At 44.9% G+C, this 23047-nt stretch overlaps 2 protein-coding genes across 5 annotated transcripts in view; one reads left to right on the forward strand and one right to left on the reverse strand.

Moving 5' to 3' along the window:
- Nucleotides 1–5083: 5083 nt before the first annotated feature.
- On the reverse strand, nt 5084–21933 carry NOB1 (NIN1 (RPN12) binding protein 1 homolog). The gene is made up of 10 exons (XM_019979306.2): nt 21716–21933; nt 14640–14773; nt 14386–14518; nt 11653–11783; nt 9896–9967; nt 9563–9691; nt 9271–9471; nt 8546–8643; nt 7372–7516; nt 5084–5679 (listed from the first exon to the last, which is right to left on the reverse strand). The coding sequence occupies exons 1-10, from the start codon at nt 21780–21782 to the stop codon at nt 5410–5412; spliced, it is 1380 nt and encodes a 459-aa protein (XP_019834865.2). The 5' UTR covers nt 21783–21933; the 3' UTR covers nt 5084–5409.
- The window catches only part of WWP2 (WW domain containing E3 ubiquitin protein ligase 2), a 146472-nt gene continuing 142099 nt past the window's right edge, over nt 18675–23047 (forward strand). The window contains exon 1 of one of the 4 annotated variants that reach the window (XM_070770836.1): nt 18675–18944. In XM_070770836.1, the coding sequence (XP_070626937.1) occupies nt 18918–18944 (27 nt within the window). In that variant the 5' untranslated portion in view covers nt 18675–18917. Of the gene's footprint in view, nt 18945–21109; nt 21263–21472; nt 21493–23047 lie in introns of those variants that run through there. The other 3 variants (XM_070770832.1, XM_070770833.1, XM_070770835.1) reach the window with 3 other exon arrangements.

Raw genomic sequence — 23047 nt, forward strand, 5'->3', positions numbered from 1 at the left:
GTCTTTGTGTGGACATATGTTTTTTATTTCTCTTGGGTAAGTATATATAGGTGTAGAATTGCTAATAACTCTATATTTAACATTTGAGAAACTCCCAAACCGTGAGGTCAGGAATAAACCCCCCATTTTACAGATGAGGAAGCAGCAGGCACCCAGTGCTCACCAGCTTGTCCACGGCTCTACAGCTTGTCAGTGGTGTAGTCCAGAATTGGAACTCAGGCTCTTGGTCTCCAGAGCCAGCTCCTATCTCCTTGTTATCAGAGTTAGAGTCAAAATTCTTGAGTCTAGCTCCAGGTCAGCTGCTAATGCTTGTCTCTCTGAGCTCTGTTTGCCTTATCTGTAAAAATACAGGTTGGGACTGCATTGTCTTAAAGGTCTCTCTAGCTTTAACTTGCTGTCAGTTTAAGATTGTACAGTTCCCATGATCTTCTCCAAGCAGGCCTCGGTCCCAGGTGTAGGTATGCACTGGGCATTGTGTATCAGCTGAAAACAGTGTCCTCAGGGCCTTCCCTGCATCCCCAGGGAGCACGCCAGCGCCGTGGAGCTGTAAGAAGCTTTGTTGATCGTCTTTATTATCTAGAAATAAGAAGCAGGGGCAGAACCCTCAGGAGTCCCTCATCCTCCTGATGAAAGAACACAAACAGCCTCATTAGTCACCTGCCAAGGCCCTGTATCCAGAAGTCCCCAAAGTCCCCTTGGTTTTTTCCAGCTGCAGGTGATGGACTTAGCACAGTAGCTCAGAGCCATGTTTGGGCCTGTCTGGGGACCCAGGCATCTCTTGTCCTCGATGGTTCCCATGGCTACCAGCCAAGTATCCGTGGAGGGAATAGGTCCTTGGTGTCAGGAGAGAAATGGTTCTTCTACTTTAAGCCCCGTCCCATTTTGCCCTCCTGTCTCACAGTCACAATCACTGCTGCACAGAACACACACTGTTGTGTTGGACTCCCTGTTTTCCTGTGTGTCTTGATGGAATTTTGTCCTGTTACATATTGTGTGAAGTAGGGCATCCTCTGTTGGACTTAGACCTTCCCTGATTAAAGTGAAATTTCTCTTCAAATGGCATACATGTGTTGTGAAGAGATTTTATCTGATGTAGCAAATTGAGTTTTGGTCTCAGATCAGAGAACATAAAGTATAGAAGGGACTCATTTCCTTTTTTTCTTTCCTTTAAAATTTTTTTTTTTTAAATTTTGCTGTGCTGGGTCTTAGTTGTGGCAGATGAAATCTTTAATCTTCCTTGCAGCATGTGAGATCTTTAGTTGTGGCATGCGAGCTCTTTAGTTGAGGCATCTGGGAGCTAGTTCCCTGACCAGGGTTTGAACCTGGGCCGCCTGCACTGAGAGTGCAGTCTTAGCCACTGGACTGCCAGGGATGTCCTAGGGACCCATTTTCAATGCTTGATCCTTTTCACATCACTAGTAACTCTTCAGCTTTTGCACAAATACCTTCAGGATGGGGAACTCATTTGTTATTTCCATGAGCAAACTAAAAGAAAAGTTTGGAAAAAGTATTTCTTGCCTCTTGAATTATGTTCTCTAAAGTGGTCTGAGTCACGCATTCAGCTCCACAAGCATTTGTTGAATATCATTCAAGATCCAGGCACTGAGCTTCGTGAACAGTGTAGAAAGAGAACACCCAATGTCTGAAGAGGTACAAGCAGCTGTTAGTAAACATGCACAATGTCACTGTGCTTCACAGAACTGCAGTTTCCTCGTTGTCTTACTTACACAAAAGGTTTCATTTATAAGAATTTACCTCCAAATACATGAACAAAAAAACATAGTGATGTGGACGTGTTGAATGTTTCCACTCCAGATTTCTTCCTGTCCATAAATACTGGGGTAGATAGGTAGGTTTAGTTGCTCAGTTGGGTCCGACTCTTGTGACCCCATGGACTGTACCCTGCCAGATTCTTCTGTCCATGGGATTTCCCAGGCAAAAATACCGGAGTTGGGTTGCTATTTCCTTCTCCAAGGCATCTTCCTGACTTGGGGATCAAACTTGGGTCATTGATAATAATGTATATGGGGTATTCTTCTAGATCCCCCAGATTGTTGCTGCTTGGCTATGAATTAGGATGATACTGCTTCCTTGGGAGAGTGTTTTGAAAATGTGAGAACACTGAACTTTCTCTTAAAAAAAAAAATTATTTTTGGCCACGTCCGGTCTTAGTCGCAGCAGGCAGGCTCGGTGGTTGGGGTGCGTGGGCTCTCTAGTCGAGACACGGAGTTTCAGTTGATGCAAAGCTTGTGGGATCTTAGTTCCCGAACCAGGGATCGAACCCATGTCCTGTGCATCGGCAGGTGCGCTAGACCAGCGGGGAAGTCCCAGGGATTGTTTCTTGTTCCAGTGGGATTGGGTGGGGCCACAAGACTGGTTCTGGCATCAAACTAGGAGTAGGATTCTTGCAAGGTTGGCTTTGTCGGGTGAGACCAGAGCAGCCTTTAGTCTGGAAATAATTGTTTCCTGATCTGGAGTACCTGCCTGATGCCTGTGAATTAGGAAGTTTTCCACTCTGTATAGCAAGAGTGTGAAGCATCCCTGGCTTCGGGTGAGCTTCGAGGATTATCTCGTTTGGGTGGGGAGGGGTATTTCCTTCCCCAGCCTCAGGAAACGCCTCACGTTTAAGTGCTCATCAGTGCTTCGCCGAGGATGCACAGGGGCCCCTCTGCAGACCTGGAATGCTTGCGTGCACTCAAGCGCTGTGATGGCTGCTCCTTCCCTTTCTTTGGGCCCTCCTGGACTCCCGGCACTGTTGCTCCACCTCTTCCTTCTGGAAATTCTCTCTCGATATCAAACCAGTGCAATTGTGGAGCTCACCTGTCTCCTCCTCTCTTAGGGATCACCTGCTTGACCTCCAGAAGCTGAATACTATGGTTTTCCGTGTTTTAGCTCTTTATTGTTTCAGGTGAGAGGGTAAATATGAACCCTTTTACTTCCTGTTGGCCAGGAGTGAAACTATATAAAGACAACCCTAAAGGGTTTAAAGGCAACCTCCACAACCAAGCTAGTATTCTGGCTCTGTCTTCAACAACTGAAACTGAAACTCTTAAATCAGTCAGGAGAAAGTCGTGATGCATGGCCAGCAGGTGGTGTTTGGTTATATATATATCTCAGTTTTTACAAGGCTAGTATTAAACGCCAAATATATGCAACAAGTATTTACCGGGCACCCACCATGTTCCAGGTACTGTTCTGTGTGCCTATGAGCAGTGGACGAGATACTGCCTTGTCTTCCAAAATGTAACACACACCCACACTTTTTTGCAAAAGAAAACACAAGGATAAGTCAGAAACAAATGAAATGGATTAGCCAGGGAAAAAGAGGAAACGGGGATGAGAGGGGAAGGCCATCTAGTTGTACACACACCTCTGTTTCACATAGTTTACATAGTTTTTACTTTCGGAACTGAGTTTTCACATTTAAAAAATACATAGGACAGGAAATACCTTAAACTGAATTTAGTTCCCCCCAATTAGCTTTATACTAAATAGAAGGCAATGGCACCCCACTCCAGTACTCTTGCCTGGAAAATCCCATGGATGGAGGAGCCTGGTGGGCTGTAGTCCATGGGGTTGCTAAGAGTCGGGCACGACTGAGCGACTTCACTTTCATGCACTGGAGAAGGCAATGGCACCCCACTCCAGTACTCTTGCCTGGAGAATCCCAGGGATGGGGAGCCTGGTGGGCTGCCGTCTATAGGGTTGCGCAGAGTTGGACACGACTGAAGCGACTTAGCAGCAGCAAATAGACAACCATACAGGGAAAAACTTGATGTAAGGAACTTTTGAAGCTAGCACTCTGTGAATACGCTGTTAATGTAAAGAACTTAAGAAATCTACTCAGCAGGTTTATTTACCAAGTAATCTGTTAAGCATCATTTAGGGTGAGGCACTGAGAACCAATGACAACGTATGTAGCTTTCTTGTCCCATGTGGGTCACCTCCATCTAATTACAAGGAAACATCCTGTCCAGCCCAAATAGAGGGGCATGTTGAAAACCTGGCTAATACTATTAAAAAGGTCAACTTCACAAATGACAAAGGCGGAGAGATTGTTCAGATCTGGGGGAAAATGTTATGAAGGACAGTACCGGGGCGAGTTGGTAAAATCTGAAGTGTTATGTATTAGGTAACAGTAATGTATCATGTTAAATTTCCTGAATTTGATCACTGTGCTGTGGTTATGTAAAAGAACATCACTGTCCTAGGAGACACTTTGTGTGTGAAGAAAGGGAAAAGCAAATAAAAAATGTTAACAATGGGAGAGTCTAGGTATTTTCCTGGATGACTGAAATGTTTTCAAAATGAGTTAAAATTAAGAGCTACAATTTTTTTTTTAAATAATAAAATTAGTACCTAGTATACTTTCTGGCAAAAAGAAAACCTAAATGCTTGATCCTTGAGTGCACACCTTAAGCATTTCTCTCACTGCTGGGCATACACACTGAGGAAACAAGAAGGGAAAGAGAGAGACACGTGTACCCCAATGTTCATTGCAGCACTGTTTATAATAGCCAGGACATGGAAGCAACCTAGATGCCCATCAGCAGATGAATGGATAAGAAAGCTGTGGTACATATACACAATGGAGTATTACTCAGCCATTAAAAAGAATACATTTGAATCAGTTCTAATGAGATGGATGAAACTGGAACCTATTATACAGAGTGAAGTAAGCCAGAAAGAAAAACACCAATACAGTATACTAACGCATATATATGGAATTTAGAAAGATGGTAACAATAACCCTGTGTACGAGACAGCAAAAGAGACACTGATGTATAGATCAGTCTTATGGACTCTGTGGGAGAGGGAGAAGGTGGGGAGATTTGGGAGAACGGCATTGAAACATGTATAATATCATGTATGAAACGAGTCGCCAGTCCAGGTTCGATGCACGATACTGGATGCTTGGGGCTGGTGCACTGGGACGACCCAGAGGGAGGGTATGGGGAGGGAGGAGGGAGGAGGGTTCAGGATGGGGAACACAGGTATACCTGTGGCGGATTCATTTCGATATTTGGCAAAACTAATACAATATTGTAAAGTTTAAAAATAAAATTTAAGAAAAAAATGCACAGAAGCTTATAATCACATTTATTAGAAAAATATTACCACTTAGAAGTTCCTGTCTTTAAAGGTTGAAGATCTGCTCCAGGCACCATCTGCTCTGTTTTCGTCAAACTCCCTCAACAAGGCAGGAATCCTGGTTCTCTGGATGCGCACAGGTCAGGGGTTGGCCAGGCTCCACCACAAACCCAACCCGAGGCACCACAGCAAGTCCCAAGGCAGCGCTGAGGAAGTCAGGCCCTTTCTCTGTGTCCAGGGGGTTGTGGGGCTGGCACACTGGGGAACCTGAGACCGGGTCTCCTGGCAGCCGTCCAGCTTGCCCGTCGAGCTTATGCTTCACCTTTTCTTCACAAACTTCTTTCTGGAAGCATTGGGATTTAACCGTCTCCTCCCGGCTCCCAGGGTGCTGTCTCGGACCTGCAGGGTGGCTGAGCGGCTGGAGATGTCATTCTCTGCAAAGGGAGACACCCCAGCTACGTAGTCAGGGGCAAACACGTCGGTTTTCTGCCTGGCCTTTCGGGAAAGTCGCAGCTGAGGGAAGCGCTGATCCTCGGTCAGGTGGGGGTTGATGGCATACTTGCCCCCTTTGGGAGTGGGGAGAGAGTACTGCAAACAAGAAGGGGAAAGGCCATTAGAAGGACCGGGATTCGTATTCATGCACACCAGATCCTGAAAGCTCAGCTGACAACTCTGCATGTGGGCTGACAACCCCAGTGGAGTCTATCACCACTGCCTGCTGTGCACTAAGCCCCTGACTTGATCTTCCCACTTGAGCCTCACCTCACCTCACAGATGCAAAACCCAAAGCCGTATGCTGACTACATACTCTCAGATAAAGACAGAAAGACTGCAGACTTCCGACTATGTTTCTCTACTTGTTAATTACAAATAATAACCTTATGGGAAATTTGATCATCTTGGTTTTGGTTAATTATATTGGCATTACATAAGAAACTGCCTTAACTAAGTGATCAAAGTTATTACTAGCAGTAAACTGGACAACTAGTTATCATTTCCCCCCTGACAGGATGCACTGGGAAGACCCAGCATCACTTCCGGGTGCTCCTGCCAACACTGCACAGCCTGAACCTAAGCAGGAGGGAACACCAGGCAAACCCAATCAGCGATGTTAGGGAACTGCTCTGGACTCTTTAAAACCATTGAAAAGTGTCAAGGTGTGAAAGACAACAGACTTGACAAACTACTTCAGTTTTAAAGACAGATGACAAACACAACGTGTGAGCCTAACCCTTTCTTCTTTTGCCACAAAGGAAATCCGTGTCAAACTTTGAATACGACCCATAGACAGGAGAACTGCAGGCTAGGTCACTGAGTTGCACCTGACTCTTTGTGACCCCACGGACTGTAGCCCACCAGGCTCCTCTGTCCATGGGATTCTCCAGGCAAGAATACTGGAGTGGGTTGCCGCTTCCCACTCCAGGGGATCTTCCCAACCCAGGGATCGAGCCTGTATCTCTTAACATCTCCTGCACTGGCAGGCAGATTCTTGACCACTTGCACCATCTGGGAAGCCAGATAGTAGTGCTGAAGTAACGTTAACGTCTTGGTTTTATTAACTGTACAGTGGGCGTGAAAGCCAAAGTTCCCCATTCAGGAAACACACAGCAAAGTATCTAGAGGCCAAAGGGCAGCAGGTAGCGTTTACTCTCAGATGGCTTTTAGGGGAAAAGAAAAAATATATATAAATGACAGAGCAAATGTAGTAAACGATTAAATTGGGAAATTAAATGGGAATTTGTACTATTTTTTGGCAACTTTTCTATAAATCTAAAATTATTTCAGAATAGAAAATTTAAAAATGAACAACCCTTCTCACATTAGTGGCATCTGCCTAGGAATACCTGCTGGCCTCTCAATGCTTCTCTCCTGATTCCTCAAGACAAATCCATTCGGCTGTGTGTCCAGGCAGAACTCTTGTGCAGAGCACTTCACACCCCTTCCCTTGTGGTTCTTGGAGCTTCTGGAAATTCTGCCCATCCTCAAACTCCCGCACACATCCAACCTCCACCACCCTACAAACAACCTCTCTGTGACCCCACATGTAATTTATTGTGTGGAATTACTGGTGATTTCTTCTTAGACTGCAAACTCCTCAAAAAGCTCATGGGGAGGCTGAATTGTGAGCCTTCCCCATCTGGATCACAGGCTTTCACGAACTATCTTGTAGAAATCATGAGGCTTTGTTCTTCTCTCTGATCATTTGCTCCTGATGCTAAGAGGTCTAGCTTCCCCAACCCTGGGCCCTGCCATCAGGGGAGGGGAAGCCGTTCCACTCACCCTCAGGCCGCGAGGATTTAGCACCTTCGGGTTGCGGGAGAAGTGCATGTGCAGGGTCCCGTCATCGCTGACGGTCACAGACACCTTCTTCAGCGTCTTGTTTCCACAGTGTGCACAGAACACTCGGCTCATGTCAGACGTTGTCCTATAGACACAAAGGAGCCTCACTACACTGGAGCCTCAGGCAGCAAACCCAGTCCCCGGGGTGCACGGCGAGTCTCGGGCCTCGGAGGAGGAGGAGGCGGCCCGAGAAGTGGAAGGGGACAGGCTGAACTGCACTGCCATCCTGGACCAGGGCTGCCCGGCTGTATCTCGCGGCTGATACATGCACACTGCTGCCCCACGGTTCCAGGGGAAAATGACGCAGGTAGTAAGAAAACTGAGCAGGATGTTTTTACAGTGGCCGTGAACGCTTCACCGAATTCTGTCAGGCATTATGCTACAAGTGTACCCTGGAAACAACCCCATGAGGTGGGTATATCTGCATTTCACAGGTGGGGAAATGGCAGCTAGGCAAGATAGCTAGCTGCTCAAGGTCACAGAGCCAGTAAGTAGCATGCATACGCCCAAGGAATATGGCTCCAGAGTCAGCGCTCTTACCACCACCCCCCCTTCTCCAGGGGCATGCTATTACATTATTACAACTATTACTGAATACCTTGGCCCCAAATGTCATGTCACTGGGCATGATGCCAGGAGGTGGCTCTGGAGATGCTGAAAATGTATTAACGAATCATACAGGAAGCACTATCGAAGCTGCTATGGTTGATGGGTGTGGGCGCTGAGGCTGACCCCCAGGCCTCTCTCCTCCCTTCTCAAGCCCCAATGGTGGACTCTGAACAAGAGAAGCTGCTGCTCTCAAGGACCAAGCAGGGGCCCTAGTGTCTGTCCTTAAGGAATTCTCCCTCAGTTCCCAGGGGCAGGAGACAAGAGCTGCATGCAACTGCCAGAGAGGCCAGGCCCCTGACCTGATGTCTATGCAAGTGAACAGAACCCTCTCAACAGGGGTTAGGAAATAATTATTCTGTGCAAGAAACCATCCCGTCACTGGGGCTAATCTGAGGTGGAAGGAACACCTGCAGAGAAGGCAAGGCTCCCTTTCAAGAAGCCCACAGGTTTAGGTAGAGACGGGTGCTCGACAGGGGCACCGGCGCCCACACTACTGGCTACGTACTTGAAGCAGCCATGGCAGCGCAGGATGTAGCTCCGGGCCTCGCGGATGAGCATGCCGTTCACGGCCAGCACGTGCAGCCCCATCTGCAGCAGGACATTCTGCAACCAACACGTTAACGGGGAACCAAACTCAGAGCAAAACCGACATTATCTTTAACACCTGCATAATCACAGTTAAGAGAACTTCACAAACCCTGGTCTGGCTTATGAAGGGCTTCTGCTCAAGAAAAGCAAGCATAGGATGCCTCTCAAGACGGGTAAACCAGGACAAGGACCCAGATTCTTCTGATACCAAGTGCGACTGACTGTGAGCGTTAATTAGCCAAGACCTCCCATGAGTGATCTCTTTTTTTTTTTAAAGCAATCTCTTTAACAGAGACATTCATTGTGTCAGAGCAAAATTATTCATTTCTGGGTTGGAAACCTCTATAGTCTCGAAATACTGAACACAGCACAGAACATTACACACACTGAAAGAAAAGCACCAACCGATTGTGAACGTCAGACGTTAGAAATGTAACGTACTATATACATTTTGTCAATATATTATGAATCCCCAACCTCCAAGCGAAATGGCAAATCACCAAAGAGCATAGGCAAAGTTCTAGAACCAGGAAAAGAAGCATTATGTAACAGTTCTGCACATCCCATCCCCAACCTCCGAGGGACCACTGTCCGTACAGGTATGACACTGAGCCCAGGCAGACAGATACCCACTCCACCCACCTGCATGGCAAAGTCTGTAGTCACACAGCCGACCCGCACGTCCTTGGGGACAGCACACTGCTTCATCTCCTGCTGGATCTGCTTGATGTTGCTGGGGGTTATCCACCCACCCCCGTCATCATCACTGTCTTGGTCCTGTCTTTCATCAAGTCCATTCTCTTCATCCTCCTCCTCATTTGGAACATCCTCACCTCCATCCATCTGAAACATTAATAGAATTCAAACTCCCTGCCCATGGGTGCAGCTGGAAGATGCTAGTCTGTGGTCATCAGATCATAAGGCAGGGCCTTACCAGCAGCTCCTGCAGTTCACAATCAATGTTAGGCAAAGGATTTCTCCAGAACATGAAGGAACTGAACTCTAGGTCCTCAGGCTCACTGGCTGGGTGTCTGTGTTCTACTGTTTCTCGTGGGGGTTTAGGCTGAGATTAAAAGAACAGTAATTTTAAAACCTGAAAACTGAGAGAGAGAGTTAAAGATGACATGATATACAATGTACAAGTCAGATCAGGCAGGACTGTACATATTGCAGCATCTCTCGGGATAAATTTGGTTCCCTGGAATTTGTGGAGATCTGACATGGAGCAGAAAAAAGCATGAAGAGCCCGGCCTGTCTCAGAAATTACCTTTGAGGGCAGATGGAAACCAGAAACGTGCAGAGGCGTTTCCGGGTGCTGAATCGATGAACTCACTTTAACCTTTAAAAAGAAAAAGGAACAAGAGACAGCACTAAGCAAAGAAATACAGGCTGAAAATTCAACATGGAAGAGTAATTAAAAAAAAAAACAAACAGAAAACAAAATACTTCCCCCTGGTTATTGAAATAAAAAAGATTTATTCAATTTTTTTAAAGAGTGAGAAACATAAAAATATATGTGAAGAATTATTCAGGGAGTCCACTACCACCAAATAACCATTTTAGGACATTCCTTTTTTGGCCCTGGACATAAAGCTCTAATGCACATCATTATGTATAAAACTTGGAAGTATCTTTGGTTACATCCTTAGGATAAATGCCCAAAAGTGGAATTGCTGGGTCAAGAGAGAGGAGTTTTAAAGCTTCTGATACAAAACAGGTTAACTCCTGCCCAAAAGACTGCAGGAAAGGGTGGTTTTTAGGAATCTCAAGTTGACAGATGCCAAAACAGAAACCCGGCTCAGCCACAAAGTCAGCCTTTATGTAAAACTATTCCCTTGACTCCCATCCCCCCAAAACATTCTGGTGACACACGGAAGTCTGTACTTTCGGCATCGCTTTTAGACTTTTTGGATTGGAGGACTCTAAAGCTGGCTGAGAACAAGTGAAGGCAGTTCCAACTGGAATAGGAACATCGGCCCACTACAGTGGAGTGCTCACAAGTCTACTAGTTTTGATGACTTTAGACAGTGGAGATCAAGTCATTCTTTGTAACCACTAGTTGAAATTACTTATTACAGTATAAACTATCTATCTTCCAAAATCCTCTGGCCTGGAAACAGTCAGTGCGGCCCAGGCACAAAACCATTAATCTCTTCAACTTAAACGAGCTGGACAAATCTGTAAAAGCACAACAGGAACCCAGAATTTTGAAGGTTAGAAAGAGTTGAAAAAAATGGTAGCATTTTTGGTATTCCTTCTTGCTTGTTTCTGGAAAAGAATTCTATTTTTTCAAAAGTAGTGATAATATAATTGATTTTTACTCTCTTTCCGCATTTTTATTTATTTTTTTTTCGCATTAAAAAAAAAAATTTTATTTGGCTGTGCTAGGTCTCAGCTGTGGCATGCAAGATCTTTTAGTTACAGTATACAAAGCTGCTTAGGTGCAGCATGTGGGATTTAGTTCCCTAACCAGGGATTGAACCCGGGACCCCTGCATTGGGAACTTGGCATCTTAGCCACTGGACCACCAGGAAAGTTCCTCTTTCAGCATTTTAAAATTTAACCATTCTCACCAAGAACTTACAGGTCAAGACTGAGACACATTTGCTAACTACAATGTAATGAACCTTATCTGGATCCTGATTCAAACAAATAAACTATTAAAAAATTTATAAAATAATTAAGAAATGTGAACAAACACACATTTGGATATTTGATGATACCAGGGAATTGCTATTAATTTTGTGTAGGTGTAATATTGGTTTTGTGGTTACATTTTAAAAAGACATACCTTATCTCTTTCAAGACACACCAAGAAATATCAGTGAAATAAGATGTCTGAATTCAAAATGCTCATGGCTAGAGTGGGTGGAGATGAAAACAGATTGGTCATAAGTTGATAACTATGGAGGCGGAATGATGGGGACACTGGGTCCATTACACTACTCCCTCTACTTCTATACATCTGATAGTTCTCATAATAAAAAAGTAAAAATGGATGAAATCACAATCCTTCTTATTTACCTTTTCTGGTTCTTGTTTTAGGTGAGACACCCCAACAAATTCTGCTTCCAGCTGGTAAGTAAGTGCCAGTACTTGGATATCTGTAGCAGAAAGGCTAGGATAGTCTCCAGTTTTCTTTGAAAACTCAGTCACTGTAAACAAGAGATTCCAAACTTCAGTTAAAAGCAAAGAGCCATATGACTCTGGATAACTGTAATGAAAGTATGAAAAGAACTTTGGATCAGTATCCCCAAACACACCTCACTCATTCATCTCCTGATCTTCTTCTACTCAGAACCAAGACATTTGTATCTCTCAAGATTTATGCCAGTTATGTTTACTGTAATGTCCTTATTGAGTGCAGATGAAGGGACAGAAAAAAGTTAATAGAAAATCATTGAAAGTTAGCATAATATTTGCAAATGATAAGAGTTCCTCTTCTAGGCTCTGGTATTATATTAGAATAGAAAGTCTCTTCTCCCTCAGCAATAAAGTTCTGTGATTCTAACAGTTCTTTTTAATAGAATGGATGATCACAGTACAAGTGGGATGGAAAGGTGATTCAACCAGTAATTATTGTCTATGATGAGACAAAAATACTGGGTAACAAATATTGAACAGTTTTTGTATGTAAACCCACCCCAACAAGAAAACCCACATCCCTATTTAACACAAAGTGATCTCCAGCTCTTGTGTTGTTATTCTCCTGAGACATCAATAATAAGCATATACAATAATATTTTGACACATTAACAGAAAGATGTCTTCTGCTACATTCAGTTCAGTTGCTCAGTCTTTGCGATCCCATGAACCGCAGCGCGCCAGACCTCCCTATCCATCACCAACTCCCTGAGTCCACTCAAACACATGTCCATTGAGTCCGTGATGCCATCCAACCATCTCATCCTCTGTCACCCCTTCTCCTCCTGCCCTCAATCTTTCCCTGCGTCAAGGTCTTTTCAAATGAGTCCACTCTTCGCAGCATGTGACCAAAGTATTGGAGTTTCAGCTTCAATATCAGTCCTTCCAAATGAACACCCAGGACTGATCTCCTTTAGGATGGACTGGTTGGATCTCCTTGCAGTCCAAGGGACTCCCAAGAGTCTTCTCCAACACCACAGTTCAAAAGCATCAATTCTTCGGCACTCAGCTTTCTTTATAGTCCAACCCTCACAATCATACATGACCACTGGAAAAACCATAGCCTTGACAAGACAGACCTTTGCTGACAAAGTAATGTCTCTGCTTTTGAATATGCTATCTAGGTTGGTCATAACTTTCCTTTCAAGGAGTAAGCGTCTTTTAATTTCATGGCTGCAGTCACCATCTGCAGTGATTTTGGAGCCCCCAAAAATAAAGTCAGCCACTGTTTCCCCATCTATTTGTCATGAAGTGATGGGACCAGATGCCATGATCTTAGTTTGCTACTTTAGCACCAGGAACAATAAGTATACAGCTCACTAAAAATGCAGCTATTAATTAACAGCAGCTAAAATTTATTGGGTACTATGTATCAAGTGCTATGTTAAAAGCTTTTCATTTTGTCCTTCAGTCAAATCTTTACAAAAATTTTTAAGTTGAAAAAAAAATTTTTTTTAAGTTGAAATACAGCTGATTCACAATGTTGTGTTAATTGCTACTGTACAAAAAAGTGATTCAGCTATACATTTATACATATATATTCCTTTTAAAAATGTTCTTTTCCATTATGGTCTATTATAGGATACTGAATACAGTTCTCTGTGCTATACAGTAGAATTTTGTTGTTTATCCAGTCTATATATAAAAGCTTACATCTGCTAATAACCCAACCTCCCTCCCTCAACTCCCTCCCTCTTGACAACCAGAAGTCTGTTCTCTATGCTTGTGATTCTGTTTCTGATAGGTCATTTGTGTCACATTTTATATTTCACATATAAGTAATGTCATATGATATGTGTCTTTCTTAGTATGATAATCTCTAGTTGTATGCATGTTGCTGCAAATGACATTATTTTGTTCTTTTTTATGGCTGAGTAGTATTTCATTGTATATCTGTACCATATCTTCTTTATCCATTCATCTGTCAATAGACATTTGGGTGGTTTTCATGTCTTGGCAAATGCAAATAGTGCTGCTATGAATATAGGGGTGCATGTATCTTTCTGAGTTACTACAGCTTTGTCTCAGTATATCCCTAGGAGTGGGACTGCTTTAGCCAAATCTTGTGAACTAAATACTATTAGTATTTTCTCAGAAAGATTAAGTAACTTGTCAAAGATCACAAAACTAGTATGTTAGAGAAAGCTAAAGGAGTCACAAGTAGTGTAGGTAGCATCATCTCCAGTATCAGCCTTTAAACCCTAAAACCCCTAAAAACACTTTCAACCACCTAGGTCCTTTCCAGGGCAGGACTTCTATTTTTAATCCAAACAAATTTAATATTTACAAAACGCTGGACACTGTGCTGAGTGACATTATTCTTCCTTTAATGCTCCCAGCAACCTCGAGGATAGGTACTTTTGTTAATCCCATTTTACAGATGAGGAAACTGACGCCTAGAGAGTCTGAGTGATACACGCAAGGGAACATAGCTAGTAAGCAGCAAGGCCTGGCTAACTCATGACTCAGGAAGCCTCTCTCCCACCAGGATCTTGACCGTGGGGTTTCTAAACCAACTCTGATAAAGTAACCAGGCTCCAACTAGCACCAGAGCAGGTTCAGTCAGCAACCTGGGACCCAGCTTCACTATCAACATCGGGCAGAGGTACTCACCCAGTCGCACGTATTCAGGGAAGGGCTCCTTGAAACGCAGCTCGTAGGGCAGGACGGCGAGCCGCCTGCGCGTGGCCTTGTCCCGAATCTCGCTGATCACATTCCGGATGGTGTAGATGTTCTTCCCGATGTCCTGCGGGGAGACCAGCCCAGCTCACACCATTCCGCACCACGCAACGTGCTGCCGGATTTCCCAAACTCCGTCAGGGGCCACCAGCCCAGACCCCGCTCCTCTCCACAGAAGCACCCTGTACCTGCAAAGCCGCATCCAGCAGAAACGCCCCGGCATCCGCTACAACGTGCTCCACCGGCGCCATGTTGGCCCAACGAGGCCACACCGCGCATGCGCGCGGAGCTTCCGCCAGTCGCTCGGTACCAATCCGGGCCCCTGGGAACCGAGAAAAGAAGCTGCAGCTAAGCGGCGACTCCTGGCGGGCGCGCCGGCATTTTCCGGCTCTGAGCAACCGGCGCGCCTGCGCAGTACGGCCGCCCGATTGCCTGGGAGGTGTGGGCGCGGTCAAATCTTGGGAGGGATCTGGCGGGGGGTGGTCGCCTGAGAAAACGCTGTTCGGCATCAACTATTGGCCCTCAGGGCTTCCCTGGTGGCTCAGACAGTAAAGCGTCTGCCCGCAATGCGGGAGACCCGGGTTCGATTCCTGGGTCAGGAAGATCCCCTGGAGAAGGAAAGGGCAATCCACTCCAGCACTCTTGCCTGGAAAATCCCATGGATGGAGGAGCCTGATAGGCTACAGTCCATGGGGTCGCAAAGAGTCGGACCCGACTGAGCGACTTCACTTTCATAATTGGCCCTCAGGGGCTTCCCTTGTAGCCCACTCGTTAAAGAATCTGCCTGCAGTGCAGATGACCTGGGTTCGATCCCTGGGTTGGCAAGATCCCCTGGAGAAGGAAATAGCAACACATTCCAGTGTCCTTGTCTGGAAAATCTCACGGACAGAGGAGCCTGGTGGGCTGCAGCCCATGGGGTGCAAAGAGTCGGGCACGACTGAGTGACTAACACTATTGATCCTTCAGTTCAGTTCAGTCGCTCAGTCGTCTCCGACTCTTTGCGACCTCATGAATGGCAGCACGCCAGGCCTCCCTGTCCATCACCAACTCCCAGAGTTCACCCAGACTCACGTCCATCGAGTCAGTGGTGCCATCCAGCCATCTCATCCTCTGTCGTCCCCTTCTCCTCCTGTCCCCAATCCCTCCCAGCATCAGGGTCTTTTCCAATGAGTCAACACTTCGTATGAGGTGGCCAAAATACTGGAGTTTCAGCTTTAGCATTATTCCTTCCAAAGAAATCCCAGGGCTGATCTCCTTCAGAATAGACTGGTTGGATCTCCTTGCAGTCCTTAGAGACTTTAATTGGCCCTTAGGGCGTCCCTGGTGGTTCAGCGTTAAAGTATCTACTTGTAATGCAGGAGACCCAAGTTCGGGTCCCTGAGTCTGGAAGATTCACTGTAGAAAGGCATAGCAACCCACTCCAGTGTTCTTGCCTGGAGACACCCCATGGGGTCATATTCTTGCCTGGAGATGCCCCAGCTTCTGTACACTTGAATTCAAATATTCTGTATTTGGTTTTATTGTTGAGTCAGTCGGTTCAGATGACCTAAAGACTGGGCTTCCCTGGTGGCTCAGTACTAAAGAACACTACCTGCCAAGGTAGGAGACTCCAGTTGAACCCCTGGGTGGGGAAGAGCCCGTGGAGAAGGAAGTGGCAACCCTCTCCAATATTCTTGCCTGGGAAATTCCATGGACAGAAGGGGATTGGCAGGTTACAGTCCATGAGGTCGCAAACGGGTTGGACATGACTTCGTGACTAAACAACTCTATGAAATACTATTTTATAGGCAAGGGGTGGTTGCTCAAGAAAACGAGGCCAGGCTAACATTGACTAAATGGTGCATTAACACTGAAACAAACCAACTCAGAGCCACTTTCTTACCTTTATGCCAGGCCAACCCCTGCTTTCTTACCCCTACTTCATTTTGAGCAATTTGGGGCAGGGATCTCTATCTCTCAATTTTTTACCTTAATATTCTTGCTCCACTTACATAAAACAGGGCTCATAATTCCTTGCTGAAATTCTGTAATTATGAAATCTGGTCTGTTAGAAATTCATGCTGGTGAACTTGACTGAATAATGTCTTTTCAGTCATCTATCTTCAGTGGTGTTGAGTTAATTCTATACTGTCTTTCTAGTCTTCACTCCAGTTTTCACCCCTTGATTATAATTTAGCCCTTGTACCTCCAAAAAGTCATTCACACCTCTGGGGGGTCTTAACCACTGAACTACCAGGGAATTCCCTATCATATCAATTTGTGTTGTTGTTCTTATTTCTGACATTCTCAGTTCCTCTGCAGAATTTTACATGGCTGACCATCTCCTCTTTCTGGACTGTCTCTCCTCTCTTCACTCTCATGATGCATCACTATGGTCCCCCTGCATCTCTGGTGATTTTTCAGCCTCCTTTAGTGCATTCTCTTCTGCCTTGCGCACAGGGCACCATCCACAGAACTGTCTTGGCCTCCATGTCTCTCTGTTTTCTCCTTCACCAGTACTATCTATCCTCAAAGCTGGTCATAATGATCACATTATATGAATACCTCTGGAATCTATAGGTCCAATCCTTGTTTATTCCATAACCTAGTCTTTTGGCCACATCCTTCTGAACATTTTTGGCATTATTACTCAGGAGGAGGGTTAAAACTAGGTAATTGTCTCTCCTGCCCCTGCTTAAAATTTCTTCACTGGTTGAGTTCCTATTTTTACTAATGGCATCACCAAAAAAGGCATTCAAGGTAAGAATCTCTTCTGAGTCATCTTTATTTCAACCTGTACTCCTCTTGCTCAAGTTTATTGATGTCACTTCTGAAATGGTTTGAGGTACCTGGGTCCCTTCTCCATTCATTCCCATTAAGTTTTTATTTCATGCCTAGAAAATATAGTTCACTCAAAATATAGTTCACTATAGTTCACTATAGTGAAAATATAGTTCACTAATATTCCTGTCTCTAATTTATTCCTTAATTGACTGCTCCTGCTGCCTGGAAAGGCAGGGATTATATAGAAACTAGACCCCACAATAAAAGAGGTTTATTGAAATCAGCAATAACTCTGTGGACACTATGGTGAAGGAGAATGACCTAGATCAATGTTCTCCAACTTGAGTGTAAATCAGAATCACCTGGAGAGATTGCAGAACTAGAAATAGCTGGGCTTCGTCCTCAGTTTCTGATTCAGTACGTCTGGGCAGAGATGGACAAGCTGCCTTTCTAGTAAGTTTCAGGTGACACTGATGCTGCTGACCTGGGGTCACACTTGAGAACCACTGATTTAGGAGAATGGTCAGGAAAAGAAAGATCAGGCTTTGAGCCATTCTTTTTCTAGTAAACATTAAAAATACTTGTCAATATAGGCTTCTTGACACTTTGTAGCTTTTGTCATTTTTTGGTAATACTTTAATCCCTTTTCTCTTTCCCTGTAATGTTAGTCTCCAAGTCCCCTGAAGCCTTGGGACTGTGGAAAAAAATACATACTGAGAGCTAATTTACACCACCACGATTTGGGTGATGTAATAGCTACGAGCAAAGTGATATCTTGTGTAGTGTCGAGGGGCAAGTTTGAGTTTAGAGGCCTAAGCTTCGGAGCCACATCTTGAAGGATGATGAGGGCAAAGACTCATGAGGTCTGAAAATCCAAAGGGAGTGTTCAGGGAGTTGAGGGTAATGTCTTTGGTAGCTGAAGGTGTCTGGGGACAGGTTCTCTCAGAAGTGAAGGGAAGAAATTCCTTGGTGGCCTAGTGGTTAGGATTTGGAGCTTTCACTGGGAGACCCCAGTTCCATCCCTTGTTGAGAAGCCATCCCACATGCTGCCAAAATACAAAAAAAAAAAACCCCCAGAAAACCTCAGAGGACCCAGAAGTGAAGTGAACCCTGAAACACGTAGTTTGAAGCTCCTTGTTTTTTTAAAAAATGAAGAAAGTGAAGAAATCTCAAACATTATTATGAAAATTGTCACTGGAAACAGTTTACCTTAATAAATGAACACTTTCAAACATATGTAGCGGAGAAGGCAATGGCAACCCACCCCAGTACTCTTGCCTGGAAAATCTCATGGACGGAGTCTGACAGGCTGCAGTCCATGGGGTTGCGAAGAGTCGGACACGACTGAGCGACTCCACTTTCACTTTTCACTTTCACGCACTGGAAAAGGAAATGGCCACCCACTCCAGTGATCTTGCCTGGAGAATCCCAGGGACGGGGGAGCCTGGTGGGCTGCCATCTCTGGGGCTGCCCAGAGTCAGACAAGACTGAAGCGACTTAGCAGCAGCAGCAGCAGCAGACATATGTAGAAGGACTCCACGTATAACTCATTTGGAGATAATGACAACTTTAACATGTGAGACCCTTTATGAAAGAGAAAAGGTCTTGATTGTGTGCCAGTGAATATTTGACTTCACTTCCAGGAAAATTTACAGGCTATAAAACTTTATACTTAACAGTTGGGTAGGGGGGAGAAAAACTTGATGCAGAAGAAATACGACTTGAATTCAGTAAGTATATCTAGAATTCCTCTGGACTTTCCTGGGAGTGTCCCGGACTTTCTTGTCTCTGCCTTTGACCTTGTTTTCTCTTCTGCCTGAGAATTGTTCTTGCCAACCCCCACTTACTTAGTCTCCAAGAAGCCACTGTGTTGTTCCCTCTGCAAACTGGTCCTGATTACCCAAATCAGAGTTTTCTCCAAGGACAGATTTGGACCCTTATTTCCCACCATACTTAAGACATTTCAAATCTAGCCCTCAGTGAGCAGTTATTACTTCTGCTTTGCATTGCAGTTACTTGGTTGTCTTCTTTAAGTAGGTTGAAAGTCAGGGACTGTTTCAGGGGACTTTTTCCTTAAATGAACATTTCAACTTCTTTTTAATTTTTTGGGGGTGCTTTCATGATGACATAGTTCACATTTTTTATGTGTCTTAAAATATCTCCTATATTGTAGGACCTATAGCAGCCAGTTCAGTGCTCAATAAAAGTTGATGTAGTCTATTCATTCAACGGATTATTTAAAGAGGCCTCCTATTGGCCAGGTACTGCTTTGGAAGCTGGGTTATGGCTCCTGTCGTCGTAATTTTTTTGTTGGGGGTAACAGATTATACATATACACATTCATGTGAAAGGCAGATAGTGCTAAGTTGAGGAAATAAGGAGAGAAAAAACAAATCAGGAAGGGACTGGGAGGAGGGGAAGGAAGAGATGAGTTGCGATTTTAAATAGTGTAACCAGGAAAGGCTTTACTGCAAGGGACAGTTAAGCAAACATATGAAAGAGATGAGGGGGTGAGCCAACTGACTACCCAGGAAAACAGCTTTCCAGAAGAGGGGAAAAGCAAGTCCACAGACCCTCAGGATAGAGTGGCTGAAGCAGGGTACTGAGTCAAACTGCAGTTGGAGATGAGATGAAAGAAACAAAGGGGAGGGGTGGAAGGGACCATGTACGGACTTTATGAAAGAAAAGTGAAGTCTTTCAGTCGTGTCTGACTCTTTGTGACCCCATGGACTGTAGCCTACCAGGCTCCTCCGTCCATGGGATTTTTCCAGGCAAAAGTTCCGGAGTGGGCTGCCATTATTCAGGATATATATTAAGCTTTTACTCCTTTAACCCACAGTGAGAGACTGCCTTGTCTAATCCCTTTTTTCCTTTGGGTGAACACCTACTCAAATGCCACCAAATCAAAGAGGCCTTCCCCTAGAATAGAATTAGTACAACTCCCATCTAGAGAACGTTACTAGAGAGATTTTAGTAGTTTTATAGATGGGATTACTGTAAGAATTAAGGTGTTAAGAGAGGACTGTAGCTCCTTAAAAGGCCATCTCCTGGATGGATTTGGGATGGGAAAAGTAGAGACTAAATGCTCAACCAGTTTAATTTGTATGCATATCTGATCCCTCCAACTGGAAGACCTAAGAATAACAGACTAATTAGTGCACAGTGCTTAAGGCTAATTAGGTGATTAATACTCATTTTAGTTAATGGTGATTGAAAGTGAAAAATTGAGCCTTCATTCAACTTGTCAAAGCTGAAGTTCTTGACCATTGGTAAAGAATATGGACTTAAAATGTTTTATTTTCCAATTCATAAAGTTCTATCTAATCCATATATTATCGAAATGGGGTTAGTTTGGTGTGCTGGGGCATCTTATGGACCACAGCAAAGGTTTCGGAGCTTTTCTAACCTTTGTTTTATGTCACAAGAACAGATGCTCCACAAAAGCTACTTTTGAGTTTCTACAGTCTAGAAACGTGCCTGGCACATAGTAGGCTTAGGGTTGTCAGGTATAGCAAATTAAAACATAGGATGCCCATTACATATGAGTTTTTTTTTTTTTTAACTATAAATATGTACTGTACCAGACAATATTTTGGGGCACACCTCCGTATTAATGGCTGTTTAAAATTACAATTTAACTCGGTGTTCTGTATTTTATCTTGTCTGTTAACCCTAAGGAGTTCAATAAATATCTGTTGACTTAATAGATTGAACGCCTCCTCTCACCTGTAAAATGGAGCTAAGATAGACCCGCCCTCAGCGTTGATGGGAGGAGTAAACGAAGCGCCTGGCACTCTGCGAGACTTCAATTTGTTTGCTGGGAGACCATCTAGCAAGTGGAAAATCCTCCCACTTTTTAAACTTACAAAGGACAAGAAAGCCTTCTGGCCAGAGGTTCTCAGGCCCGGCCTAGGTTGCCCACACCTGAGGCCCGGCCAGCCTCTTCCGGGTCAGCTGACCGCGCGTGGTCACGTGACCTGGCCCGAGTGAGGGCTGTGGAAAGCGGAAGTGGGAGAGGAGTTGGGCGCCGCTTCTGTGGCCGCTGCAGGTAGCCAGCGCGGGCACTGGGGACGCAGCTGGCGGGTGGGGGCGCAGGGAAGTCCGGGGGCGGCAGGCGGCGCGGGGTGGGCCGGGGGAGGCGCGGCCCCGGCGCCGGGGGGCGGCGGCTTCCTGTGGGAGGGGCCTGGCGCGGCGGTTCCGGCCTCCGAGGAGGGGTGTCCCGACTCCCGCCCGAGCAGGGTGGGCGCGCCGCTGGCCGTGCGCGGGGGCTGCTCCGAGGTGGGCGCGAAGGCCGTCCTGGGTGCGGCGGCCAGCAAGTCGTCCCGGAAAGGGAAAGCATCATAGGTGCCAGGAATGAAGAGGAGTGACCTTTGTTGAGGAAGCGGAGCAGGGGGAAGGGGCGACTTGGGGGATTGAGTTGCAATGGGTCGCCTGAGAATGGGCGAGTGACGTGGTGGGGAAAAAAGGAGAAATTAGCAAGAAGATGCAGCGTGAGCCTCACCTGAGAGTCTTTTCCTTTCTTCCTCTTTGGAAATGATTGGTGCTCCAGACTTTGATTTTGTTCCCATTCAGTGTTTTAAACTTTAGGAGGGATCATAGAATCTTGACCGTCTTGCTTTCGTCACACTCACTTAGTCTTGCTTGGGTAGGGTTTCCACTTCTTGGGAACCTGGTCCTTCAGATCATCTTTCTTAGCGGTTTGCTCAGATCAGATCAACTTCTAGACTTAAAAACAGAGTGTGGGCACGTTGCTATGGCCTTAAAGTGGCTTTTAACCTCCAGTGTTGAGCAAGACCTAGTCCCAGCATTACCTCACCAATATAGATATGCTGTAACCTTGGACAGTGTCTACCTACACTACTTTATGACTTTTCCTCTTTCTTCAGTTTAAATTATTCAGTTTGCTTTACCTTGTGACTGCTTATCTCCACGGGCTGTAACTAGGTAGCAAGACTGAACTGTGACCTGGATCATGATTTTGAAATTAAACACCTGTGCTAAAGCTGTTCGTCCTCCTTTTCTTCGTGTTTACTAACATTTGCAAAAGTGGAATGAATTTCACAGATGTGGTGTTATTGGAGTGAATGTGTAAACTGGGCATTAACAGGAGTCAGAGTCGTTTTGGATTACAAGTAGGAAAAAAAAATACTTTTCTAATGAATAACGAGTTCAAGTTTTTGGAGTACTTGACAAACATTTAAAAATTGATTTTTGTGGCAGCCCTGTGAGTTAGGTTGGGAAGGTGTTATTTCCATCTCAGAATGAACAAACAGACCTGAGAGAGATGACTTGATTTTTTTTTTTTTTTTGACAATTTTTTGCTTTTTCTTATCTACTCATCTCTTTCTCCCTGCTAGACTGCAAATTCCTCAGGGGTAGAGTCCATATCTTATTTGACTTATTTAACTACTAATCTAGTTCCTGGCACGTTGTAGGCGCTTGGTAAGTGTTTGGTAAATAAATGAGTTCCTGAAGGTCACAGACCTGTAAGTGGAGGACAAGATTTGAACCTGAGTCCTTGGTCTTCTCTTGTCAGATGTGCTTGCCATGTTCTGTTATTGCTACATGTGAAAATGATGGGCATGACATAAGGCTTGAGTTGGCTTCTCAGTCTCCTTCATTTAATGACTACTTTTCCAGTTGCAAAGAGTTTATGACAGCATCTCATTTAATCTTTACCGTGATCCTGTGAAGGTTGGAATTGTCCATATTCTGCAGAAGAAGAAACTGAGGCTTAGGGAAGTCCTTGGTTTAGAATCTGGAGTGAGTGACTGAGTAGGGACTCAGGCCCAGGCATTTTATCCTTCAGCGCATTCTTTTCCATTTATAGAAG

The sequence above is a fragment of the Bos indicus genome, chromosome 18 (genome assembly GCF_029378745.1).
Source record: "Bos indicus isolate NIAB-ARS_2022 breed Sahiwal x Tharparkar chromosome 18, NIAB-ARS_B.indTharparkar_mat_pri_1.0, whole genome shotgun sequence".
In the NCBI taxonomy this organism is placed as follows: Eukaryota; Metazoa; Chordata; class Mammalia; order Artiodactyla; family Bovidae; genus Bos; species Bos indicus.